Source organism: Neurospora tetrasperma (genome assembly GCF_000213175.1).
Source record: "Neurospora tetrasperma FGSC 2508 unplaced genomic scaffold NEUTE1scaffold_81, whole genome shotgun sequence".
NCBI classification, from domain to species: domain Eukaryota; kingdom Fungi; phylum Ascomycota; class Sordariomycetes; order Sordariales; family Sordariaceae; genus Neurospora; species Neurospora tetrasperma.
This window is the reverse complement of record NW_009799179.1, coordinates 7,036,760-7,062,340: the sequence shown is the minus strand read 5'-3', so window position 1 is coordinate 7,062,340 and position 25,581 is coordinate 7,036,760. Positions and strand designations below refer to the sequence as shown.

At 51.7% G+C, this 25,581-nt stretch overlaps 11 protein-coding genes across 11 annotated transcripts; 4 read left to right on the top strand and 7 right to left on the bottom strand.

The window, feature by feature from the left end:
- Nucleotides 1-515: 515 nt before the first annotated feature.
- NEUTE1DRAFT_126486 (uncharacterized protein) lies at nucleotides 516-1,807 on the top strand (the record flags this gene model as incomplete). Its single annotated transcript, XM_009858421.1, has 2 exons — nucleotides 516-747; nucleotides 859-1,807. The coding sequence occupies 2 exons, from the start codon at nucleotides 516-518 to the stop codon at nucleotides 1,500-1,502; spliced, it is 876 nt and encodes a 291-aa protein (XP_009856723.1).
- Nucleotides 1,808-2,035: 228 nt separating this feature from the next.
- NEUTE1DRAFT_92073 (uncharacterized protein) lies at nucleotides 2,036-3,181 on the bottom strand (the record flags this gene model as incomplete). Its single annotated transcript, XM_009858420.1, has 2 exons — nucleotides 2,036-2,479; nucleotides 2,876-3,181. 2 exons carry the CDS (start codon nucleotides 3,020-3,022, stop codon nucleotides 2,036-2,038), a joined length of 591 nt encoding a protein of 196 aa, XP_009856722.1.
- Nucleotides 3,182-4,522: 1,341 nt separating this feature from the next.
- On the bottom strand, nucleotides 4,523-6,280 carry NEUTE1DRAFT_126484 (uncharacterized protein; the record flags this gene model as incomplete). Its single annotated transcript, XM_009858419.1, has 3 exons — nucleotides 4,523-4,601; nucleotides 4,669-4,953; nucleotides 5,051-6,280. 3 exons carry the CDS (start codon nucleotides 6,124-6,126, stop codon nucleotides 4,523-4,525), a joined length of 1,440 nt encoding a protein of 479 aa, XP_009856721.1.
- A 561-nt stretch (nucleotides 6,281-6,841) lies between these two features.
- On the bottom strand, nucleotides 6,842-9,953 carry NEUTE1DRAFT_126483 (uncharacterized protein; the record flags this gene model as incomplete). Its single annotated transcript, XM_009858418.1, has 4 exons — nucleotides 6,842-7,263; nucleotides 7,321-9,267; nucleotides 9,333-9,498; nucleotides 9,936-9,953. The coding sequence occupies 4 exons, from the start codon at nucleotides 9,951-9,953 to the stop codon at nucleotides 6,848-6,850; spliced, it is 2,547 nt and encodes an 848-aa protein (XP_009856720.1).
- A 494-nt stretch (nucleotides 9,954-10,447) lies between these two features.
- NEUTE1DRAFT_126482 (uncharacterized protein) lies at nucleotides 10,448-11,658 on the top strand (the record flags this gene model as incomplete). The annotated part of the gene is made up of 3 exons (XM_009858417.1): nucleotides 10,448-10,860; nucleotides 10,945-11,349; nucleotides 11,439-11,658. 3 exons carry the CDS (start codon nucleotides 10,448-10,450, stop codon nucleotides 11,629-11,631), a joined length of 1,011 nt encoding a protein of 336 aa, XP_009856719.1.
- A 90-nt stretch (nucleotides 11,659-11,748) lies between these two features.
- NEUTE1DRAFT_150487 (acetyl-CoA acetyltransferase) lies at nucleotides 11,749-13,700 on the bottom strand (the record flags this gene model as incomplete). Its single annotated transcript, XM_009858416.1, has 4 exons — nucleotides 11,749-13,033; nucleotides 13,128-13,203; nucleotides 13,278-13,327; nucleotides 13,429-13,700. 4 exons carry the CDS (start codon nucleotides 13,494-13,496, stop codon nucleotides 12,028-12,030), a joined length of 1,200 nt encoding a protein of 399 aa, XP_009856718.1.
- Nucleotides 13,701-14,413: 713 nt separating this feature from the next.
- NEUTE1DRAFT_142911 (uncharacterized protein) lies at nucleotides 14,414-18,112 on the top strand (the record flags this gene model as incomplete). Its single annotated transcript, XM_009858415.1, has 4 exons — nucleotides 14,414-14,451; nucleotides 14,612-16,877; nucleotides 16,996-17,083; nucleotides 17,547-18,112. The coding sequence occupies 4 exons, from the start codon at nucleotides 14,414-14,416 to the stop codon at nucleotides 18,110-18,112; spliced, it is 2,958 nt and encodes a 985-aa protein (XP_009856717.1).
- Nucleotides 18,113-18,898: 786 nt separating this feature from the next.
- On the bottom strand, nucleotides 18,899-19,183 carry NEUTE1DRAFT_119066 (uncharacterized protein; the record flags this gene model as incomplete). The annotated part of the gene is made up of 1 exon (XM_009858414.1): nucleotides 18,899-19,183. The coding sequence occupies one exon, from the start codon at nucleotides 19,102-19,104 to the stop codon at nucleotides 18,919-18,921; it is 186 nt and encodes a 61-aa protein (XP_009856716.1).
- Nucleotides 19,184-20,878: 1,695 nt separating this feature from the next.
- Nucleotides 20,879-22,218, bottom strand: NEUTE1DRAFT_73360 (uncharacterized protein; the record flags this gene model as incomplete). The annotated part of the gene is made up of 2 exons (XM_009858413.1): nucleotides 20,879-21,833; nucleotides 21,939-22,218. The coding sequence occupies 2 exons, from the start codon at nucleotides 22,216-22,218 to the stop codon at nucleotides 21,457-21,459; spliced, it is 657 nt and encodes a 218-aa protein (XP_009856715.1).
- An 802-nt stretch (nucleotides 22,219-23,020) lies between these two features.
- NEUTE1DRAFT_106030 (uncharacterized protein) lies at nucleotides 23,021-23,627 on the top strand (the record flags this gene model as incomplete). Its single annotated transcript, XM_009858412.1, has 3 exons — nucleotides 23,021-23,057; nucleotides 23,090-23,162; nucleotides 23,381-23,627. 3 exons carry the CDS (start codon nucleotides 23,021-23,023, stop codon nucleotides 23,625-23,627), a joined length of 357 nt encoding a protein of 118 aa, XP_009856714.1.
- Nucleotides 23,628-24,303: 676 nt separating this feature from the next.
- On the bottom strand, nucleotides 24,304-24,915 carry NEUTE1DRAFT_114950 (uncharacterized protein; the record flags this gene model as incomplete). Its single annotated transcript, XM_009858411.1, has 3 exons — nucleotides 24,304-24,513; nucleotides 24,591-24,650; nucleotides 24,802-24,915. The coding sequence occupies 3 exons, from the start codon at nucleotides 24,913-24,915 to the stop codon at nucleotides 24,304-24,306; spliced, it is 384 nt and encodes a 127-aa protein (XP_009856713.1).
- Between the last annotated feature and the right edge of the window lie 666 nt (nucleotides 24,916-25,581).

The following is a 25,581-nucleotide window of genomic DNA, read 5'->3' as shown; positions in this document are numbered from 1 at the left end:
GTAACGACAATCCCAACCTGTTTGTCACAAGACTCTTCATTCTTTACCGAGTTTCGTCTGTCTCCCACCAAAAGTCGGCCAGCGAAACCCAAGAGCCTAGTCGCAGCGCTAGTAGCTAAATTAAACACCACCTTTATCGCGGCAACAGATCTGACAATCTAGAACCTACCGCTTACCTCGGGCTGGACCGGCTGCTATCTCTCGCCAACCCACTCTCAATCAGGAAGCTCAACGCAAGGTGATTGGAGCAAATCACCCAGGTCACCCGGAGCCTGTACACTAAGGTATCCAATACCCTGCAGCTAGGTATCTGAGCTACCGGTCGTGCGGGGGAGAGATACGGAAGTTTTAAACGTCAGTTGCGGTCCGGAGGAGGGTTAAAAGACGGAGAAAGAGGAGGTTCGAAGGCGAAAATTGGCCGCGGGGAGAAAATGATGCTGACCCATTTCCAATCTGGACCACTACCACACCTGGTTGCGCCCACCACGCCCACCACGCCCACCACCGCCAGCACCATGGAGATGCCTGGATATGGATACAGTATGATGAACCAGCATCAGCAACAGCAACAACAGCAACAACTCAACTATCACAACAACGACAACAACACCAACAACATCAGCTCCAGCCAATTCATTCGGCAACAATATGTTGCACCTCAACCAGCACCATGTGCGCGGAAGCGCAAAGCCGATTCACAGCCTGAACACGAGCGCCTCTCCAAGCGTATGAGCCTGTTGAATCTGGGTATGTTCCGCCACCGCCACCGCTCCTCTCTTCCCTTATCTCCTATCATATCAGTGACATCATGTCTTCCGTTCCACCGCTCAGTCACTAACACGGCCCAACCCACAACAGAACACGGCGGCCATAGGTTATACGTCTCCGTCGGGAACCCACAAGCGCAAAACTCCTTCTCATCTTCATTTCCATCTACTACTACACCTTCCACCACATCGCCGCCATCATCTTTATCGTCCCAGACCAACCAATACCCTACCGCCGCCGCCGTAGGTCAAGATGACACCGAATTCATGCAAGTCGACAACACCAAGCATAAAGTGTACATCTACAACATCGAAGATGAGCTCTCCTCTGAGAGCGAGGCCGAACAAGACGGCGGCAAGCTGATTTTTCTTCCGGATATCGAGAGTCACCTGCGACAGAACCGCATCCCGGCCCAGGTGCTCAGTGCCCAGCCACTGTCTGTGGACTCGGATATCCTGAACAAACAACTGGTGCTATACAGCGTGCCAGCGTCCCTTACGGTCCCCGAGGAGCAGGATAGCGTTCGCAAAGCCATCTTGGAGGCGCGCGCCCGCATTCGTGAGAAGCATCTGATGGAGAGTCAACAGCTTCAGCAGCAGGAAAGGCAGCAGCAGGTCAACAACACACTGACGGATACGGTGCAGATTATTCATCCCGGGTCACTGCCGCAGTTTGATACTGGTGGTGCTGCTGCTGGTGATGAGATTGATGATGATGCTATGGAACTTGACTAGACTAGACTGTACAGAAGTCTGGTCTTTCCACGTGCGATCAGATCAAAGCAGGGCAGCGCAAGAGCAGTTTATTCAGGTTTGTCTGGCGTTTGAAAATGGATCTGGTACACACAAAGGGATGGGCATGGTAAAAAGGTCCCCATGAAACGGATATACGGGGAACAAAACAACAGCGAGGCGTTATGGCGTTTGCCTTTTATTTTCAGAAGGCACGAGGTTCAGACACGCATGATGACACCTCGAAATTGGGAGACATTGCCTGGATTTGTAAGTTGACTTGGAGCTTCATCAATACCATCTATCAGTACTTTGGCTATCTCGGCTGAGCTCAAGTGATCGCCACGGTCCTTAAGGTTGTTCCTTCATTCTGGCACAATCAATGCAGATTAAACATATGAAAGGTAGACAATGCTATACCTGCCAATCCAACCAACCATCTAATCATCCCCGCGGATTCGAATGCCAAAATTACGAGCGGACCCCAAACCGACGAAGCCTTCCTACCCAAGAAAAAAAAAAGTTTGTCCAATCACTCAATCACGAAAAGGATTCGTTCCACCCGTTCCCTGCTGCCTTATCGGCGCCGGTGCCTGTGTCTGCGCCTGTGCTTGTATCGACGGTGGTGGTCCAGGCGGCGCTTCATATCGCTCGTTGCCATCGCCGCCAGTTCCAGAGGTTGGTGGCACTGTTGTTGACACCGGCGGTAGCACTGGCGCCTGTTGCATAGGATCCACCTTCGTCGCTCCATCCGGCGGCTGCGCCATAGCCATGGCCATGGTCGGTGGAGGTCCCGGGTACATCGGGGGACGAGGAGCGTCGGGGTCATAGACTGGTGGGGGAACTGGGTACATTCCGTAGTTTCCGTAGGGCTGTTGTTGTTGTTGGCTTCCGGGTCTGGTAAGAACAGCAGGGTTGCCGTAAGGCCGGAAGGTTGTTTGGGGATCAGGGTAGCGAGGGTCGTCGCGGGCGACGAGCCACTTTTTGGGGTGTGTTAGTCTCTGTGGTCTTGGGACGCGGAATGGAATGGACTGGTTAGGGTATAAGATGGGCGTAGAGAAAGGAGAACGATGGAAGGATCTGTGGGAAACACGAGAAGAGAAGAGAATAACAAAATGGATGCTTACCCTGTGATACGCCATGGGTGGTTGACCCTTCGTTATCCGCCTTTTGGCATGTAGATAGCCTAGTATGAGGTAGAGCCCGAAGAAGGTACTTAGGCCGAGGAAAAGAGACCATTTGACGATGACGCCCGTCTGATGTTTAATGATGATAGGATTAGCAAAGGAACTGGCAGAATGTTACTGATCGTCTGTCTTTGTCGCAATGGATGCTGGAGGAGTGAGTGGCCGAGTGGCCGAGGAGGCACAACTTACTCTTGTGTACCAAAAGGGGACATAACAACTATTTGGGTCGATGAAGCCATCTGCCCCTCGAGTACAGTTGCTATATTCTCTTATCTCCCGCGAGACTATCCTCGATAATAAGAGAGTCGGTTTGACTATCGACTCGGACGCCGCCATGATGGTCTATTCCAAGCCAGCAGAATGTGAACACGAGTGTGACAAGCAGGAACACTCTAACAGAGGTATGTAGGCAACATTAATGCCTAAGTAGACAAGTCCGAAATTCCAACGTGTAGTTATTAATTGGATATATCAAGACTCTGATACAACAAGCCGACCATGAGCTTCGGCTGTCAAGAATGTCGACGGAGTCTGAGGAAGGATATGATAAGATGAATGATGGGGCTAGAAGGGGAATTAGTGATCATAACAAGAGTCAGAGACAGAAAGTGAAAACGAATGAACAGGGTAAGAGGAAGTGATCAGGAACCAACACTCTTTAGAACCTTCCTCCTGCCGCCCAGCAGCATGAGATCTCTCGTAGTAGTAGCAGCGGTCTTGCAAGACAGGAGAGAAGGAAGAGTGTAATGCCGGGTTTGTGCACTGAGCGATGAGACAGAAGAAGTAGAGGACCCAGACACACGTAGTGCCTCCTGTGAGTGGCGGCGACTACAACCTAGGCGAGAGACGGAGGGAGAGGAAGACGGCACAGAATTGCCAAGACTTGGGGCCGAGAGCAGATTACTCCACCAAGAAGACAGATCTAGAGAGACCTGCCTGCTTTCCTTCACTCCATCTCCCAAAAATCTTGCGATACGTGCTCGGTCGTGAAACAGCACTTGTCCCAGTCGCCGACAGGGTAAGCGCAAATCACAGCACACGTCTGAATGGAAGGTTCCATGATTCACGATAGGGAGGCCGACCATGTGTCCTGGGCGTCCGGCAGTGGTCCACCAAATTGTCTCTATCTATTCCTTCCCTGGGTAGACTAGAGTTGGTACGTAAGCCGGAATAAAGGACAGAGTCGGGAGTCACCGTAAGGGGCAGTCATGTATGTAAGAGAAAGGATGAGATCTGTAACCAGGGGCTTCTCTTGTCGTTGCAGTGCATGGTCGTGGTCCATCCCCAGATCGCGCTTGCTTGACTTGCTTGCATACAAATCGGCCGCTACTGTGGCAACCCGGGGATCCGGGGCAGGTCGACTGCGAGTCTGCAAGCCACAAACTGTAGCGAAGATGCAAGCGGGCATGATCCCAGTTCGATTGTAGCAAAGGCTACGAAACGGCAGTGGTGCTCGGGCGGTTGCTTTGTACGGCAGAAAGGTTTCATCAGACCTGAGGTCGTACCCCCTTATCTGAGTTTCAGTTGTTTGCCGAGCCGGAACCCCTGAAGAGTTACACAGGCCATGTCACTACCTTCGCCGGTAGTGTCTGGCGGCAGCGGTTAGGCCATCCTTTCCTGTCCCGGGTATCGTAGGCTGGCCGTGGCAAGTCACTGTGGCTGGAATAAAAGAAACACCACAGAAGCGAGCGCCTGGTAACCCGAACTTGATTCAATCCGGGGGAAACGGGTAAGGTTGCCGTCGGGGCTCATACTGGAACTGGGAACCCGTGACAACTAAACACCAAGCTTAGGCCTGTGACGGATACTTACAAGGACCGCTGAAGGGACAAAGGTTCAGACATGTCCTAGATCGCTGCCCTTGTGTGCATTGCCTGCCGCGGATATCGGATGTCTTGCAAAGATCATGTACCTACTCGATAAATCAGGTCTCGCCCGCATGAAAAGTGGCCTGTATATCTGGTGTACAGAGACACACTTACGGCCTCCTGATTGTCGGATGGAGAGATATAATCTCGGAGTCGTGACACATTCGGTGTCTTGGAACACTAATTCCTCGCGACGACTTGGCCTTCTGAGATGAGGCAGGTGAGAAACCGTTGGTCTGATCCGTCAAGTGATCGTTCCGAGCTGTGGGGGCCCAGACGGCAGCTCCTGGGTTCCTTCTTGTTCTTTCTTTCCTTCTCTTTCTCTTCCCTTTGGTAAAGAGTTCCAGGCCTCTAATCCAGCCACTTGTCTTCGTTCGGATCGTATCCCAAGACGTCAGGCTCAATGTTGAGGCTTTGCAGCATCATGAGCATGGTAAATCCCTAGCAGCAACACGTGCGTGAAGTTAGCCCCCATTTTTCTGTCAGTGACACTCACCTTTGCCACAGTAACCTTACCGAGTCCTCGCGATTGTCTTCCGCACTTCCGTCTCCATCGTCATTGTTTCCAGCTCCTTGCGAAAATCGCCGGTCGTCATCACCCTCATCGTCGCTGACATCGGAGTTTTCGATATCTCGCTCATCAATATCACCATCTCCCTTTCGTTTCTTCCCTTTCTGCCCCTCATCATCCCAAGCAGAATGAAACCCCTCCCTCTGCCTCCTCCTCGTCTCCCTCCACGCCTTGGCCCCGCCCATATCCGCCACCCTCCCCTTGATAAGCTCAAACAATTCCTCTGCCGCTTGTCTGCTCGCGAGCTTCCATTTCTTTACTAGCCCTTTCAACTCCGCGTCAATGACCGTTGCGTCCAGCCGTCGTAGCTCCTTGCTCTCCTCGACAGCAGCCTTCCGTGACGCCATCTCGATACGCTTCGCCTGCCTGATGAGATCCAACTGATTTTGCATAGTGACCAAATGAACCTTCGTCTCCCTGTGAGACTTTTGCAGTCCGGCTAAGATGTCGTCACTGCCATCTGGACCAGCTTCACTAACAACTGCCCCCCTTGCGAGATGGTGTAGACCAACGGAAGGACGCGTAGAAGTGGCACTGGAGACAAAAGAAGTCCCTGACCCGATCCTGCTTCGCTTCTGATTGATACCAGATCTGGTAGCTCGAGGCTCTTGCCCCTGCTCTTGCTTGTTGCTCAAATTCAGAATGGGTGGTTTCGCGTTCCGTCGTGCACTCGTACTGGGGCCAGCAGCGCTGGCACCACTATAGTGGAGACTGTTCTTTGATGCTTTCCTCGCTGCTGGCGTCGATACCGAGGAGAAACTTGTTTCTTCGTCGTCTTCTTCCTCCCCTTCTGCCCTGGCATCAACGACGCCATCACCACTACCCACCGCCGCTCGTAATTTTGTCGTTCTGCCCTGCTTCGTCGCCGTGTAATCTGTTGGCTTGCCACCAGGCGGTGTGCGATTGATCATGGGAGATCGAAAAGGCCTCCGCAGTGTAGCGTTGGCCAGCTCGACGCGGCGGCGCTTGGCTGCTGGCCCTGGTGTTGTGCGAGATGACATTGTCTTAGGTAAGAGGCAGGTTGGTGGATAAGGGGTTGCGCGCCGGTTGGAGTGTGAAGGAATTGGTCTTCGTGGGGTAAGAAGTAGTATTTGATTGCGTGCGGTTCATTGTTGCGCTCTTTGAAGTGCAAGGTGACGTTGCGGTCTAGTCCGATGAAAAAATGATGGACTGAAATGTGATTGTGAGATGAAAGAACTACCGCAATGAGAACGGAGACTGGGGATTATTTTAGCGAGTCGTACCTGCTGTAGTAGTTATCCATACCGGGCCGCTGCATCGAGGTCTGCAGAGGAGGGTCCTCACGATCATTCAAAGCAAGCATCCTCCCAACTGAACCATGATTAAAGTCCATTCGGGCCAAGAAAGAGAGCCGGGTTCTGTTGCTGTCGATCGACTCCCAGCATCATCCGTTTGCTTGGTTGGCCCGCAAATGTCTGTGTTGAATACAAGTGCTTGGCCTGAAAGACGTGTTAGTGGGCACGTGGGTGACGCACTAACAGCAACATCGGCCTCTACTATGTAGAATAGTTCCAGAACGGTGCTTGTATGGCTACTCTCAACCATACCCATTCTAACGTCTGTTATAGTATACAGCGTATGTATTCAATACCCCAGTACACCATCGCTCATTAATAGCTCAAAGAATACCACTTGTGGTAAAGACTAAAGATGCAGTGGAAAAAAAAAAAAAAGACTTGCAAAGCCGTGCCGACCAGCTGCTCAGTGGCCCACACCACCAACAGCCCATTGCCCAAAGCCTGGAGCGCCAGGTTGGGGGAAGAAACCCCCATTTCCTGCCTGTTGTTGCTGTTGTCCATTAGCAAACGCTCCGCCAGCTGCTCTACCTACGCCTTGGCCTTGCTGTTCTTGCGGTTGGCGCCTAGCCTCATCTTCCTGCTGCCGCCGGGCTGCTTGTTGTCGCTGTTGGCGGTACAGTACCAAGAAGACAAGGGCGGCGGCGAGACCCATGATCACCAACGTCTCCAGGATGTCCCCTTCCTCAAAAGCACCCAAATCGGAATCGGCACCGGGCATCGCATCCTCATAGCCATCATACATGTCATCTCCGTAATAGCCCATCTCATCCTGTAAGAAATTATTGATCCATTCACTGAGCGACCATTCTTTTTTCTCGGCTGCTGATTGTTAGCTGGGTTTCTTTGATATGTCCTTGGTCAGGGGGTGATGCTCACTTGGCTCGTCTTGGATAGAGTTGATCCGGCCGTTGGTGAAAGTATTCCAGGCGCTTCTGGCTCGCAGCTTCAACAAACTGAGAGAGACGGGGAGATACGCCTCATCGTTCGTTTCCAGAGCAGTGTCGTAATATCGCTTAGCAAGATGATAATCCTGAGTTAAGCCAATGCCATTTTCATGCATCCAACCCAGGTTCCACAACGCCTGCGCGCTCTGGTAATGTTCTGAAGCGGCAGTATAACACTGAACGGCCTTATCAACATCAGCATCTGTTCCTATCCCGCCAAGGTAATAGTCACCCATCTTGACAGTAGCGTCAATATTACCCTGCCTTGACGACCGGGTCCAGTAGATGAGTGCTAGTGTCGGGTTTTGAAGAAGTGTCAGCTTCTGGGCTTTGGGAAACAGCCACTGCGGGATAGTCAAATAGGACTTTTGAGGGTCGAGTATGTACGCAACATTGTTCTGAGCAGTTTCATATCCTTGCTCTGCCGCGTGCAGGTATTCGAGAAATGCCAACTCAATCTCACCCGCTTCGTAGGCCAAATTAGCCTCAGCCCACGACGAGACAAACGGCTCTACCTTCTCAGCGACCGCTTTGTAGTAATTAAGCGCGACCTCGCATTGTCTCTCGCGGCCAAGACCGAAATAGGTCATCTCTCCAATATAGTAATATGCCTCCATATTGTAGTACTTCGCCGCCAGGTCCAGGTGATGGTTTGCTGCGTAGATATCCTCATCGGACTGACCTTGATCAAGGTACAGCGCAGCGAGCTGCACATGTGAGGGTGGATACACAGTCTCGGCTGCCGCATTGAAGAACTTGAGCGCCAGATCGAGGTTTTGTTCCACGCCGTAACCGTTCAGATACATCAGTCCGAGTCCATGGCGAGATTGTTGGTCTGCTTGCTCATTGCCGCGCCTAAACCAGAACTCAGCAAGCCTGAAGTTCTGTTCAACACCCTCTCCTCGCAGATACATGCGTCCAATATAGCCAGCTGCTCTGCAACTAATGGTGTGAAAACTGGGCGTCTTGTTTTCAAAAACCTGTCCTTTCTTGTTCCAGGTTTTACTGGCCACCTTGAGAAAGTATTCCCTAGCTTTGACGTAGTCACGAGGGAGGTTTCTCTGCCCGTCGTAAAAGATACGACCCAGGTTAAAAGTCGCCTTGACATCGCCCTTCTGAGACATCAGATCAAGGTACTCGAGAATATCCTCGATAGAAGCCTGTGCGTCAGAGGTGGGGTTTTTGTGAGGTGCGTTCTGTCCCGAACTGGACACACTCGCTCCTACACCATATATACCTCCAAGCTCGTCGGCGATACGATGAGATTCCGATATCCAGCTCATGCCACCGGGGGGTCCTGACCGGTACCACGCAATTGCTTTATCAGCGACCCTTTTGTAGTATTTCACCGCCGTCTCGCAGTTCTTCGTGGTTCCGATCCCTGCATAGTGACGATGTGCCACAGCCATCTCGGCTCTTGTATGGCCCTGGTTGGCAGCAAAGGTGTAATAAAGCAGAGCTCTGGCCTGGTCCGGCTCCACAGCGCCTCCCACTCCTGTAGAATACATCACTCCCATCATGTACATTGCCGAACTGTTGCCATTGAGCAAAGCGAGCTTTTGGTAGTAACTGAAGGCCGTCTTGAGATTCCTGGGATGGGAGAAGTTGCCGTAAAAGTTCATGTCGCCCAGGATATAGAGCGCATCAGAATTGTTCTTTTGTGCGGACTCTTCGAAGAGCCTGGTCGCATGGAGGAGCGGGCCACTGACGGCATCGTGGGAGGAAGCAGGCGAGGGAGCAGTAAGTCGGATGGCCGGTAATGCCTTGGAAGCAAGATGTAGAACGGTTCTCAAAATGCCGGGGTTCTTTCGTATCTTATAATGCAACGGTTGGTGTAGCTTTCGCAATTCGACCAGAGCGGCGTCGACAAGGCCAGCACCTGTTTATCTGTCAGTTAGTTGTCCTTCCAGCCCTGAGCTTCCGTCTTTGTTCGAGTGCGCATACCTGGTTGTACATGCTGTGCGGCAGGGAGCTCGGGGGGGAGTGTATTGCCTGTTGCTCCATTGGATTTATCTCCGGAAAGTACATGTTGTTGGTTGTCCGGCACGTCCGCGTGGGAGAACACAGCAACCTGCAATAGCACTGGGGACGATGATGTCAGTGTCTGGCGCTCCAGGAGAGCAGAGTGGCCTGGGGTTCGCAAGCATACGGAATATGTACAGAAGAAAGCGCCTCATGGTTGTCGACTTTGGAAAAGTAGTAGAGGCAAACCCAGAGGAAAGAGTCATGCCATTATCAGACTCGTGATGTATTAGCAACAGATTGTCAGCAATAACGTTGTTTGCAGTCCGTGGTGGTCCGTTGCAGTGGGATCCTAAAAGGAGCAGATGTGGTGCAAGTATTCGAGCTTGTTAGGTCGATTGAATATCAGCACTCTTTTTAGACGGGACGTATGTCGAGGTAAATCACGTCAATAAATCGTGGCGTAGTCACTACCAGTAGCTACAGTACACCTTTACTGTTGTGTAGTGGTAGCGTCCACAGCAGCCGCGAACCAACGCTATCTATCATAAATACCAGCTAGGTGTCCAGAGTGAACTTGAACACCCAGCGTGGACTTCCCATTTTGTAATCGTTCTAGAGCGAGCTCGACAGGGGTCCGCGCTCCTACCCCGGGCGCCCGCAAAGCTCAAAACCTCGACAGCCGCGTCCCGTCAGTTGTAGCGTACGTACCTGCTTTTGTGATTGGTCAGTCAGCTGGCGGACAGCTGCCGCGGCTTGCGATCCGAAGTGCGCTTTTGAAGAAGTATGTAGTTATCATTTCAAGGTTCACCTGTAAACTCAAAGAACAGAATAACAGCAATAAATCTTCGAATAATCCCTAATTGTGACCAGTGAATGATAGCACAATCTGTTTGGGAAGTCGGATTACTCTTTTTATCTGATGTGAGTACCATGTACAGGTAGACATTAGGACCGTTCAAGACCGAAGCATCAAGACTAAGAACTTTGTACAGCTCAAATCGACTTACAACTGAACGGAGAAGTCTCTCACCAATCTTTTGCAAACCATTGTACCAGAGCGAAATCTTTCAGCCCCCGAAAATAAACCAGTCACGATGTATGCCCTTTCTTGTACCGACGGGTTCAAATATCCTGGTTCCGAACCAACCTACATCACAGACATCATCCCCGTGTCTGCTGGGCTAGCAGCCGTTGGCTCCGACCAAAGTCTCTCCATCTTCAACCCTCTGCGCCTCAACCAGGGACCTCTCAAGAAAGTCCAGACCAACCATGGGAACATCAGCTGCGCAGAAGTATTCAGCGTTGGAAACTCGATCGTTGCCACAGCAGGCGAGAACGGGACGGTTTCGCTCTGGGATCTGAGAAGCGATGCGGCCAACACACCAGTGCTGCAAATAGGGACGCCAGGCGAAGGTCCTGGTTTGCTCTCACTTGCTTGCTCGGAACAGACAAACACATTAGCTGCCGGCACCGAACTGGCTAACCACCAAGCATCCATTCTTTTATGGTAAGACTTTACGTACCCAAGCTCAGCTCACCTGCTGTTCGACACCTCCAACCAGACAAAATCTCACTAACTTCCAACAAAAAGGGATCTCCGCTCCCCCCGCGTTCCCAAAATCCACTACGACGAAGTCCACAGCGACGACGTAACCGAGCTCTCCTTCCACCCCACTAACCCTCACCTCCTTCTCACCGGCTCGACCGACGGACTCGTCAACGTGTGCGACACGCGCATTACGGACGAAGACGAAGTGGTGATCGCGGCCTTCAACCACGGCTCCGTGCACCGGGCCGGCTTCCTGAACGAGACCGAGGTGTACGCCGTGTCGCACGACGAGCGGTTTGCGCTGTACGACATGGGCGAGACGGTTGAGAAGGGCTCGCCGACGCTCGACCTGGGCGACATTCGCAAGGTGGTGGATTGCCAGTATTTGTGCAACGTTATTCCGAAGGTGACGGGTGCTGGGGCGGTAATTGGTGCCGGAACACAGGAGTGAGTTTATTCCCTGGGACAACTTTGCCCTTTTTAGTGGAAAACCAGCTTTCGAGTATGTGCTAACCACGTATGGGGGGGACGAATAGTCAAGAACTGTTCCGGTTGATCCATCTATCGAAGAATGGTGCTTCATGGAGCCTGGATAGTGAGACTGTGGTAGGTCTTCCGGGGGCACATGGATCCGAGATTGTTCGCAGCTTTTGCTTTGTTGATGAGCAGCAAGTAGTTTTTACCGCCGGAGAGGACAGCTGCATCAAGGCGTGGCGGCCCAGTGTATAAGCAAGCGCGCAGTCACTTAAGCCATCGTTTTATTGGGGTTTGAACCACATCCATCCCAACTAGGATTTGTCTCTTCATGAGTAGTAAAGCAGTGAAATCAAATTCGTCATGATTTCGAATGATATGAACTCTTTGAATGACAGCCATGGTCCGAATTACGTCGAGAACAATATTCCGTGTATGGGTTGGGTTTTAGTATTATTAAAGGCTTGACTTAACGAAGGGCAAGCTAGTTGTTGATCTATCATCAATCATCAAAACTTTTTATTAGAATGTCATCCTCGTGTGGTAATCACAAGGCATGTATGCTTTTTCGTTTCTGCAAAACTCCGCCCCGCGAGCCATGTGGAAAGATATGTGGGTATATAGAATGATCGAGACACAAGCGCCAGCCACTTACTGCAAGTTTTCGATAACGATGGCAGAAGCACCACCGCCACCGTTGCAGATACCAGCGCAGCCAATCTTGGCCTTCTTCTCAGCCAAGACGGAGGTGAGGGTAGTGACAACACGAGCACCGGAGCAGCCAAGAGGGTGGCCGATGGCAACGGAGCCACCATAGACGTTGACCTTCTCGGGCTCGAGGCCAAGAATTTTCATGTTGGCAAGGGCAACAACAGAGAAAGCCTCATTGATCTCGTAGAAGTCAACGTCCTCCTCCTTGATACCGGCATGCTTGATGGCCTTGGGAATGGCGACAGCCGGGGCAGTTGTGAAGCGCTCAGGCTCGTGGGCGGCATCGCCCCAGCCAAGGATCTTGGCGATGGGCTTGATACCAAGCTCCTTAAGCTTAGCCTCGGAGACAAGAACAACGGCAGCGGCACCATCGTTGATGGGGGAGGCGTTGGGAGCAGTGACGGTACCGTCCTTGGCCTGGAAGACGGTACGGGCGGACTTGAGCTTCTCGATGTTGAGGTTCTTGACCTCCTCATCGCGGTCAATCTTGATGGCAGGCTTGCCGCGGCCACCCGGGACCTCGATAGGTGCAATCTCCTTGAACAGACCAGCCTCGGTGGCGGCCTGGGCCTTCTGGTACGAGTTGATGGCATACTCGTCCTGGGCCTCACGGCTCAGTTCATGGTCCTTGGCGCAGAGCTCGGCCTGGACACCCATGAGCTCCTTGCCATATGCATCACGGAGACCGTCGGACTGGATACCGTCGACAAGGCCGCCGTCGCCGTACTTGACACCAGTGCGGAGGTTCTGCATATAGTGGGGGACGTTGGACATGCTCTCGGTGCCGCCAGCGACAACGATGTCTGCATTGCCAGTCATGATGGTCTGAGCGCCAAGAATGATGGCCTTCATGCCGGAAGCGCACACCTTGTTGACGGTGGTGGCGACCACCTTGTTCGAGAGACCGGCCTTCAGGGCGCACTGGCGGGCAGGAGCCTGACCGACACTGAGGATAAAGACATGTGGTTAGTATTGTGCTGTTCCAGGATCGAGTCGCGGCGGCGCGTTCGCTGTGCACAAAGGAATCAATGGCTACGTACCCAGCGGAGAGGACATTGCCAAAGAAGACCTCCTCAACATCCTCAGCCTTGATTTCGGGAACGCGGTCAACGGCAGCTAGAAACAGGAGCGGTTAGCTAAGGACACGTTTCATCTAATACTCCTCTCGAAACCGGTTCTAACCGACGTACACTTGATGGCATGGGCACCGAGCTGAACAGCAGAAAGGCTGGAAAGCTGACTACAAGTTCAGAGATATCAGCAACGCGAAGTTCACGCTTCGTCCCTCCTGTGTCGTTCTGACAACAGCTCCAGGTCAGCCGACATGGCGGGGTAGCTTACCCAAGGAAGGACCCCACAGGGGTTCTGGCGGCAGAAACGATGTAGACGGAGGGAAGACCGGTAGACATGATGGCTAGTTTGGAAGCTTGGAGTTGAGGAAAAAGACGGGTTTTGGAATTAAAGATTATGGAATGAAACCGGGTGAAGCCAGGTAACAACAGTGAAGATGTGGGAAGCGTTGTTCTAATAAAGCTCAGCCCGTAACTACCAGGATTGTCTTTTGGACGCGGGACAGGATAGGGGAAATTGTTGAGACGACGGGGACCTTGTAGCTGTCACTTCTGGTCCTCTCACCGCCTTCAACGCGAGGTCTTATCAGTCTTTATCCGGAAAAGTGCCGATCTACAGGAATAAGAGAAATGGACCCTCGCAGACTTTGACAAAGTGGTGTGAGGTGTCCGATGCCGGCGGCAACTGGCTCTCTTCCAATGATACCTCTTGAACCCGTCTTTCTAGACTAGGATGTGGCGACTTGGGTAAGGGGCAGTTGTGGAGGTTTATGGAGTGTTAGAACCCTGAGGGACACCGCGATAGCCTAGATGGTTTCTGACGTGGTCCGCTGCGGGAATCTGCTTGCATGCTCTGCCGTGGACCCGTGGTGCCATCATTGCGCGCAAAGATTTTATCAGATGATCTGATAATATTAGAGCAGTAGATCTGCGCACCAGCCACTTCCTGTTGTCGATGCCGAAGCTAGCGCCACATTACTAAAACACTAGTCTCTACCATTAAATGAAGTCTGCCATTTTCGTTAGTTGCAAGGGACCTTCAAGTCCAGCGCTAGGTACACGGTTGAAGCTTGGTCCACTGCGCGCCGCGGCGAGAGTTCACTGGTTGACATCAGCCTTGTGCAAAGACAGCGACGAAAATCCAGCAAACGTCCCAGTCAAGATCTCTGAACTTCCATTGCTCAACAACGCGACGGCTACCCTTTTCGAGACAAAGTGGCTTTGGAGTAACGCTCAATCATAATCGACGATACACGATGGACGACGATTTGTACGACGAGTTCGGAAACTTCATGTACGTATGATGCTATCTCCATGACGTCGTCGCGTCGCAGAAGGATGGTCTGTCTGGGCTGTGTTTTGGTCAAGACTCCATCGTCTTTTTGAGGCTAATATCCAATCCCTTTCACTTTATGATACTCTCTCTTTCGGCGGTGCTAACTCTTGATGCGTAGCGGTGATGCTGAAGCCTCCGAGGAAGAGTCCGAACACGGTGTCGACGCTGGAAACTACGTTTACGATGATTACCCAGAGGAAGCCCCAGAAGCTCCGGCGCAGGAGATGATGGAAGTTGACGATGAAGGACCCTCCAACGCCGTTGTTCTCCATGAAGACAAGCAGTACTACCCGACAGCCGCACAGGTCTATGGCGAGGGCGTCGAACTTTTGGTTCAAGAGGAGGATGCGCAACCGTTAACACAGCCGATCATCGCCCCTGTCGAGCAAAAAAAGTTCAGCATCGAAGAAGCAGACCTACCTCCCGTATACTTTGACCGCACGTTCATGGCCGATCTTATGAACTTCCCCGAACAAATCCGTAACGTGGCTTTTGCTGGACATCTACACCACGGAAAGACAGCATTCATGGATATGTTGGTGTTAGAGACGCATGACATTGCGGACAGACTTGAGAAGCGAACGGGAAAGAAGCGCGACGAGCAGCTGCGGTACACAGACATTCACATCCTCGAGCGGGAACGAGGATTATCCATCAAGGCTTCGCCCATGAGCCTGGTCCTCCAAGGAACAAAAGGAAAATCACATCTCTTCAACATGATCGATACGCCAGGTCATGTGGACTTTGTTGACGAAGTTGCGGCTTCGCTCAGGCTTGTGGATGGTGTCTGTTTGGTGGTCGATGTTGTGGAGGGGGTTCAGGTCAACACAGAACAGATCATCAAGCACGCCGTTTTGGAGAACATCCCACTCGCCCTCATTGTCAACAAGATGGACCGGTTAATTCTCGAGCTCAAGTTGCCGCCAAACGATGCCTATTACAAACTCAAGCATGTGATCGAAGAAGTCAACACTGTCATTGAGAACACAATTCCAGGCCGAGGTGAAGAGAGGAGGTTAAGTCCAGAGAGAGGAAATGTTCTGTTTGCCTGCACGTCCATGGGCTGGTGTTTCACTCTTCAGTCATTCGCCAAGATGTACTCGGACACGTATGGTGGTGTCAACTCGGAAGAGTTTGCGAGGCGCCTCTGGGGAGACATCTACTTTAACCCGCAAAAGCGAAGTTTCACAAGGAAACCTATCGAAGAAGGGGCTAAGAGGTCCTTTGTCAACTTCATCATGGAGCCGATTTACAAGTTGTACTCGCATACGATTAGCGAAAGTCCGGAAGAACTGAAGGGTACCTTGAAAAAGTTGGGCATTCAGCTCAAGCCATCGCAGTACAAGACTGACCCCAAGGTCTTGTTGAAATTGGTTTGCGAGCAGTTCTTTGGGCCATCTACCGGGTTCGTAGACATGGTCTGTCAGCATATCCCATCGCCGGCTGAGGCTGCAAAGCAAAAGCTCGAACAGTACTACACAGGCCCTCTGGACAGCAAGGTTGCTGAGTCTATGCTGAACTGCGACCAAAATGGCCCGCTTGTGTTGTATGTGTCCAAGCTGTTCAGTGCTCCCGATGCGAAGAGCTTCTATTCGTTTGGCCGTGTGATGAGCGGTATTGCGCGCCCTGGCACAGAGGTCCGCGTGCTTGGCGAGGGTTATTCTATCGACGACGAAGAAGATATGGCCATGGCGAGGATATCCGATGTCTTCATCGCCGAAACACGATACAACATCCCGACCGACGGCGTGCCCGCTGGTAACTGGGTTCTCTTGGGTGGCGTTGACAACTCGATCGTGAAGACTGCCACTATTGTGGAGAAGAAATTTGAGGATGATGAGGATGCCTACATCTTCAAGCCTATTTCGCACTTCACCCAGTCCGTCGTTAAGGTTGCTGTCGAGCCCATCAACCCGTCTGAATTACCCAAGATGCTTGACGGCATCAGGAAAATCAACAAGAGCTACCCCCTCATTACCACCAAGGTGGAGGAATCGGGAGAGCATATTATTCTTGGTACTGGCGAGCTATACATGGACTGCGTGTTGCATGACCTACGTCGTCTATATGCCGATATGGAGATCAGGGTATCGGATCCTGTGGTTCGATTCTGCGAGACGGTACAGGACATGTCCGCAACCAAATGCTACGCCATTACCCCCAATAAGAAGAACACCATTACAATGGTGGCGGAGCCATTGGAGGATGGCATCGCGCAGGACATCGAGTCCGGAGCGGTCAGGATTCGGGATCCTGTACGAAAGATCGCCAAATTTTTCGAGGAGAAGTATGGCTGGGATCTCCTCGCAGCCAGGAGTATCTGGGCTTTCGGTCCAGACGAGATGGGACCCAACATCTTGCAGGATGACACCCTACCATCAGAGGTCAGTTGCGAGTTCCTTTCCCATGCTCGGGACACCAGTTGCCGTTATACCCAGGTTTTTGCGGTGATCGTCGGAACCGGGCCGTCTTCTACTTCCTGGCTACTAACACGATGAACAGGTTGACAAAAAGCGACTTAATACTGTCAAGGATTTCATTCGCCAAGGCTTCAACTGGGCAGTCCGGGAAGGCCCGCTTTGCGAAGAGCGTAAGTTATCTCTTTCTCTTCTTTGAGCGTCTTGCATTCGACTGCCGCCGCGTGCCTATGCAGTCATATCTCCTAGCGGCCACAGATTCGGCCGCGCTTGACACCATTAGTAAAGACCTGCAGTATGGGGGCTCCAGTGACCTGCTGAAAGTGGCAGCTGGGAGGGAGGCCCCAAAGCAGGATATGAATGCAGCCTTCACTACAGGATCTGGTCCCTCTTTTTTTGCCAGTGCATGGTGCCCTTGTCAGAAGGGGGTTCTGGGCGTTCACAAGCGGGGGAGTCCCAAAAAAGTTGCAGACTGCAACGATGAGGCACCTTGCGAACACCAGCTCGGCCAACGTTGGCTGAATGGGTCCGGCTCACGAGAGCTGCTCAGTCACGCTTCTGGGCACTCTTCTCCCACGATATCCACGTTTTCCCCCCTCACATGTCTCCTGGGTGCTAACCTGTCTGTGAAACCAGCAATACGCAACACCAAGTTCCGACTCATTGACGTGTCGCTTGCCCAGGAGGCCATCTTCCGGGGCGGTGGTCAGATCATCCCCACGTCCCGCCGCGCCTGCTACAGTTCCTTCTTGATGGCCTCGCCTCGCCTGATGGAGCCCATGTACTCGGTTTCCATGACCGGTCCTCAAGATGCCGTCAGCACAGTCTACAACATCCTGGCCCGCCGTCGCGGCCACGTCCTGTCCGATGGCCCCATTGCCGGCACCCCGCTCTACCGCGTCAACGGCCTGCTGCCCGTCATCGACAGTTTCGGCTTCGAGACCGATCTGAGGATCAACACGCCCGGCCAGGCCATGGTCAGTCTAGTTTTCGACAGGTGGAACATTGTTCCCGGTGATCCGCTGGACAAGGAGATCGTCTTGCGTCCGCTGCAAATGGCTAACGCGCAGGCGACGGCGAGAGACTTCGTGCTCAAGACGAGGCGGCGCAAGGGCTTGAGCGAGGATGTCAGCGTGGCCAAGTTTCTGGAGCCCGAGTTTTACCAGAGCTTGATAGAGAGCGGCACCCTGGGTGAGGCGTGAAGCACCTAGAGAAAATTGGGTGGGTGAGGCGACGAATGTGACTTGTCAGTTTTTTCACCTCGTTTATGTGATTTCTGGGTAGAGGTGGTCTAAGCATTCCTGGTGGATGGGGGGCGTTCGTGTGATTCCATTTCAAAGAGAAAAATTTTGCTGGGCATGAAAAAGCGAAGAAAGATAGATGTTCAATTCAAATGTCAAGGTAAATGGTCACGAAAAGTCTTGTCACTCTTGAAAACGATGTTGAGGTGATCTAACTTGGATGTAATAGGGACCGCATCATGATATGTGCGACACCGAAACACTATCAGTGTAGGTTAAGGAAGAGTAGCCGGATAGATTCGTCAATAGTTCATTCCTTGAGAAGGAGCCTCGGCCACATCAGTTTTGCTTGTTGCCGCGCGTTCTCGGTTCCCTTTTGTTTTGTTCTATGTTCGTGTTCCATTTGCCTTCTGCAACTGAACATGAGAAGGGAATCGAGTTCAAGCCGAAACACCAGTGGACAAAGCTCCAGGGGGACGTACCGGGAGATGTGATACCAAGGTACGAATCCATCGTAATCAGCGATCAATGGAAGTGTACAATCGAATACCTATGTACCGCATGCAAGCAGTGTATGTATAGGCCGAGCATAAGGCGCAGTACCTTTTTTCTACTACCCTTGTTGTACGGTTCCTAGAACAGACGTAGAGTTCACTTTATATCCGGTGTACCGTGGCATGGCAGCTCAAACGCTGACTTATCGCGCTCTTCTCGGCGTTAACGCCATTGTTAATCGTTGGCTCTTTCCATTTTCTTTTCCACTTCCTTCATCTAGCATGCTTGGTATGGAGTACTGTAGGTATGTACACCACGGCGTGAGTACAGGGAAGACCGGAATAATATCTTGGTACACTGTAGTTGTCCTTTGCTTGAACCACGAAGCTGCTAGTTACTAATGGCGAGCTACTACCATCACAGTGTGTTCCATGTATTGATTTCCGGTGGATAGGCATTTCGTAGGTTTGAATCTGGAGCGGATGATTGGATACTATTCCGGCATCAAACCCTCTCAAACGTGACTTCCCTCGGTTGAACTTGCAAAAAAGATGTGGACAGCGAGATGGAAACCACTCGGTGTCAATTTTGTTTTTCGCGGCTTTATGAGGGAGGGGGGGAAGGAAGATGGGGGGTGGTTCGCGCTTTTCCGACCCGACCCGGTCCGGTAAGATACATCAATTTTGCGCAGCCTTTGCTGATCGTTTGATAATCATGTAGCATCAGCACCAGGTTGGAGATGTGGAGGATTGAAGACGATTCTGGCCTGGGCATGGCATGGGTGCTACATGGATGGACATGGGGAAACCCAGAGAAATGAAGCGAACAGGCTTGACAGGCTGACAGGATGCACTTGATGGAGGCTTGTTGGTGCTTGGTGGGAGCGAGGAAGCTCAGATGGGAATGCTGATGGGGTCAACCAAGACACCTCTCAGTAGAGGATCCATGATCAGATATTGAACTCATCCACTTGGTTTTTGTAATATACACCACACTTCGCCTGTATCGAGTATAGGGTGTGTGTGGACTGGATGTGGTGACTTTGGTGCTTTTCACTGATAGGTGCAATTGTTTGAACGCGAGCAATGAAACAAAGGTACGACCTTCTGTTTTCGTTCAAGTGTTCCTGAATGGCTGTAGAGTGTGTCAATCACCAACTAAAAAGGAAAGGACTCAACGGCCACTAGCTCGTTAACATACGGAGGCGGTGATAGTATTCGTGTGTTGTTTCCCCTGCGCGTAGAGTACCATATGTGGCTGGATAGAAGTAACCGTTCATCGACGAGTTCCCCCACTGACCATTGGGTAAAGATGAGTGAAGTGGTGGAGTGAAGTTTAACCCACAGAAGTATGCAAGCATTGGAGTGAAAGGAGATGAGTGTTTACGATGGTGGGCAGAGATTCCAGAGGAACTGTGCAAAACTGGACTCTACACACTACACTGACATGTGGCTCCAGGCACCAGTCTCCCTGGAGGTAATGCATAATGGCAGGAAGAGCTGGTTACGTAATCACACTTAGTCCTCTTTGTATTGCAAAGGTTTACATTCTACTAGTAACCTCGGAACAGGACATTTAAAGTCACGTCTGAAACGTCGGCTGTGTTGGTGCCGAAACTTTGATGATGTTGGGCTTGGTGTGGTGGTATATAAACACACTCGATGAGTTCTTGTGAAGGTAGGATCAAGATGCCTCGGACTTCCTCACGCTCTTTTGGAGCTTGTGAGAGGCATCGGAGGGCTCTCTTCTTTCCATGGTATTTCCCTACCCACATGACCCGAACGCAAATTGCAGCAACTTTGTAGTCTCTTGAATTCGTCAACTTTAAAACGGGCTATGTCCACATCATGTAGATCAGTTCATGAAGCACATGGGTTCCGTCGATCAATGGAAAGTGGGGTTCTTAACGTCCGCATTCTCGATACTGTACTCGATTACATAAGTCATGGGTTGGATGAACCGTCTGTCGTACACTAGAGCCTGGTGTCGGGGGAAGTAGGTGGATGTGTCGACAGTAACCCCTTCGACCCTCCTATCACAGAATCCAAAATCATCATTCGCCCCTAAAAAATCACTTCAAACCTTTGTTGATTCTGTTTTGTTTGGGTGGATAGGTCAGCTCGGTAATTACCATGTCAACCTCGTCAATGTTCAGTCCAAAGATCCTCGGACTCGGCGGCGAGGACGTAGACGCTTAGTGACATTAGCACAAAGAGTAAAGATTGTATTTATGCAAGAGGACCAAAAAAGAAGTAACGTGGGGTGTCTTTTCTATCATCATATGATAGCCATAGATAAATATTGACCTAAGCCCGTGGCAGGATGCTAGGGACATGGGTTTCACCGCAAAAATCGCCCATGATCACCATTCAAGATTGGGATGCAATATCAAGTGACATCGTGCCTTTCATTTTTAAACTCTCGGAGCTTGCAATTCCAATGCTTGGGTTGGGATGGCTGCTGGCCCTTTCTCTTTGGACTGGCATGGGAAACAGAGTGCTGAGCCCTGAGTGGAAATTTGAACATCGACAAAGGCGACGGTAGGTATCAGAATTTGCCGATGTCTCGCATCGTCATATCAATTCCTCTACGAACCCCCGCACATACCGGATAGCCACGCATGTGCCCCGTAACGAGGGGGGGTTGTACGTAGTATAAAATAGCGTTGCCACCAGTGACCAATACGGCAATCCTGCGGATATAATCTCACGAAACACCGCCGCGTAGGGTCAAGCCTGGAAAGCCATAGCAACGTGAATGATAATTCGCAGAAAATGGACATCTCTGGAGCTCCCTTATCTGGATTGTACTCAGACGCAAGTCTCCAGCATCTTCTCGATGATGCCCTTCAGGGTGTCATTCTCCAGAGCAGCGGCAACTCTCTCCTTGTCTCCCAGCTGCTTGTTCACCTGGTCATCCTGAGCATGGGAGCCATCCTTCATGCGGACGACGATGCGATAGTTGGGAGGCAGAGCGTTCTCGAGTCGGACACGGACGGCAAGACCAATGACAGTCGCCAGAGAACAGTGGTTCACTGTGGGCGTAAGGTCAACCTCGACATTGGTCAGGGTGTTTGGATCTAGACGCTCGGCGGGAGATGGGCTAAGATGGATGTCGTCAAGTCTGACGACGGCGATTTGACCCAGGGTGACGGGGTGTTCAGGGTCCGATATCGTTGATAGCAGGTCTAAAACAAGACATCAGCTGTCTGATCACCGGTGTGGGTTTTCGTAAAAATAGAACAGAGATGAGTGAGACAGGCAGTTGAAACATGGACTGCGCCTTGCTATACACGTGCAACTTGACGGGTCGTAGTTCTCACCATAGATTTCCTGCTCGTCAATGGGTTCATCTGTCGCCAAAGTCAAGTCGTCGTCCTCGTCCTCGTCTGATGTCCACACCGACGGGTCAGTGTTCAGGGAACTTCCTGCCCACCACTGCTTTGGGAACAAGATGTGGTCATATTTGGAATCCGGGCCCTTTCTCACATGGCCCTTCGCTAGATTCCTGCTGGGCAGTTGTGAGACACTGAGGACGGTGGGATTGGCGTTGTCGAGATCCGATTTGGCCATGCTGAGAGGTTGTGTCGAAAAACGACTGGTGAGGTAACCCTATGTGGTGGCTGATCGAAGTGATTGAACTTTTTGTTGCGGTTCACACAAGTTGCCACTCAGTCGACGGCCAAGGCTAGGCGAATATTTAGACTTAACCTAAGGGTTCGGGCAAGTTGACGTTTGTCGTTGCCGTGCGCGGGAGTCAAACGGCGGCACTGGTGGATGACGTTCAGCGAGTGGACAAGCGTTCCAGTCTCGTCTGTGTATCGTTCCCCGCATTGCAGGTTGCGGTGCCTCTTCAACCGCAGGTGCTATCGGGTCATGCCGTCCTGCCAGACCCACCAGGCCCAGGGCGGGCCCTGAGGGGCACACAGTCTTCTGAGATCAAGAAAGGGGTGCTCATGAGTTTCAAACGACATGCCAGAAACTCTGTATGTACAAGACTGGAAAATGTCGTATTAAAACGGGTCAACCCTCTTCGTCCCCTATCGCCAGCTTTGCCTTTGTCAGCCTACTTACATCCTACACGGAGAGGACGTGTGTCGCCCTGTGCGTTGTCGAACGTGAAAGCGACGAAGGAGGCATTGAAGATCGGAGATCACCGAGCAGATCAAGACACCTATGTGCGCCGAGCGAAGCATTGATCAAACCCTCTCCTGACCAGCGCGCGGGAGGTTACGATAGGTGAGTTTCTGTGGCTGTACAGGTACGTTTTTGACATAGATAGGTCCCGGTAGGTAATTCTCCCTCCTAGTATAAGGTTTCATTTTCTATCGCACGGCGTTTCCGAATACTTGGATCTCGCTTACGTTGTGGCGTCATGTTTCCCATAGTTGGATGCGGACGAGGCGGTTGCGGTATGGCCATGAATATAATGTCGTTGATATAGATCCGTACGGTTGTACCCGCGAGGCGGTGCCTTCTGAGCGGCAGAAGCGGGTACTCGTAGAGATGCTCTTTACGTATTGATACCTCTAGCTATCGAGTACTACTTCGCCGCCGCGCCTGTTCACAAAACCGAAAGGAAGAACCCCAAACATGGGAATTTGATCATTCCTCATATTCATGCAACCGATATCCCCTACATGACGAGATTGGAAGGCGTGGGGAATTCCCTGTACGCTAGTAAGACCACTGGACAGAAGTTGGAAGCTTCCATAACCCCTGCGTGAAAGCCCAGAGGAAAGAGAGTGTCAGGGTCGGGTGAAGGAGACAGTGCCTTGGCGTCGTTGGCTCCCGCGACTCCCGCCCAAGCTGTTGTCATGTGGTGCATCCTCCTTGGCTGCCCGACAGCCTTCGGCGGCCCCAAGGTTGTAATGCTTCAGCCTCTCAAGGTCCCCTTCTCGGAGATGTTTCTACAAAGGGCTTGGAATAGGATTAAGGATCCGAGAAATGTTAGGATATGGCTCGGTGATGTCAAACCTTAATCCATGGTGGCCGCAGTATCAGCCCTGTGCCTTACAGGATTCCCGAGCCTGGGGTACATGTTGTGGTTGCGTGTGACGGAGTACCTAGTCGCCAAGTATACCAAGGCCATGAGGACTTTATATCTGGGTGTAGTGGATGAGCGTTATAGGTAGTGCGTGCGTGCCTTGCGTGTGCCATGCCATGCGACAGCACCTCTCTCAAGCACTCCTCCGCGATTCCTCTTTGCTTTTTCAAGAAAGAACATTTCTTCTGGCATTTCTTGCATTGGGACTTGTGGAGGTCGCCGTCAACCGGGTGTGCCCCAAGCCTCAACCCATGTCGGGTTGCAATCACAATCGTCTCGCCCGAGGTGGAGGTGGTGGGTTGAAGTACTTAGATGAACATGGTGATTGGATGTTCTATTCACTTGGTGAGAACAGAAGAGTAGTGTACGCAAGCGTGGATGTGGGTAGAATTGCGAGTTGAGACTTGCATACCCTCGAGCCGTCGTCTTGATTCTTACCTAAGTCCGCCGGCGAGCCGAACATTCAATCTTCAAGTTGGTGGGTGGTGAGAGTGGTCTGGGATTGGCCAGTGCGTGGCAGCGGTATACTGCGTAGCCACTAGATTAGGTATTTAGGTACGTGGCTCGAGCGTGGTTGTGCTGGCATCGGGGAGAGACTGCACAGACGGCGTTCAAAGTTGCCTTTGTGCCCTAATTTCGCCTTCCTGTCTCCTTTTGCCGCACAACAGGGTCTGCATGGATGGCTGGCTGTTCATGTCAATCTTCAAAAGGCGTCTTCGAGAAGATGTTGAGAAAATCGGTTCCGGATGTGCCTTTGCTAGAGGTAGTCCAGTCGCAGCTGTCGAAAGAGTCTTGTGTAACGGTCCCAGAAGGGAAGGTACCTACAGTAGGCAACCCAGTAAATACAAGGAATTGGGGCAAGGCATTTTCCTTGCAATTACTGGGTCCTTGCACTTACTGGCACCTGCACAGGGGCTTGTAACAGCCAGTGACAGCTCTGATAGGGGGTTCTGATAGCCTAATGTAGGTGGCAGGGGTGCTATAACCCCCTGTCAGCTGCCCTGTTAGGTGCAAATTTCTATGGCCGGCCAGCTGGGCGGCTTGCATTTAGCAGTTAGTGGGCTATACCATACTAAAATAATCCGGGCACGGAAATTCCTAGCACTTACTGGGTCTTTGCAATTATTGGGACTTGCATTTACAGGGTTGCCTACTGTAGTTTGACTTCCACGCACGACGTTGGTGGACGGATTGATGGAAAGACCATCCGCCATCCTCTGCATAGCGGTATGTAACCTTCCTCCCTCTCGGGCGGCTTGTCCACCCCACTCCTTCGGTCGAAATGTGACAGCCTTTTAAATGGCCCGATTAACCCTTGTTAATGCTGCTTGCTGTGGCGTCGTTGCGAACTTGCACTGCACTTGACCGCACTTGACGACAACTCGACTCAACTACACATGACAGTCACTATCAGCGAAATGACCACTTGGAGTTCATCCCGCCATATCATGGGCCGGCATCAGCCTGCCGGTCCTAGCTTGTGCACTTCAACCTCGTGTTGATTGTTGGCGTGGTCCTTCGATAGACACTTCCCTTGTTAATTTGGTTCGGTGGACTTTGCTTTGTCAGCCAGGGCAGTGAGGGAAAGGGACACCACGCTAAGAGCAGCCTCGTAAAACAAACTGCTCTCAACAGATACGCCAAGATGTTCGACTGGATCCATGCAGTGTCTTTCCCGAGGGTTCGCGGCTAGCCTTCTTGCGTTATCGTGCGATTCCCGCTGTGAGACAGGGTCCCAGGACTCAAGCAGGAGCACTAAGTAAAAGTAGGAAAGGGTTCAAGGTCCGCTGTGATGATTGCCCGTTCTGCCCGATCGATCTCCCATGCCCAGATGGGCAGGCATGCGAAATATCCCGCCAGGGCAGTTGACTGTAGAAAAGCAAAATCAC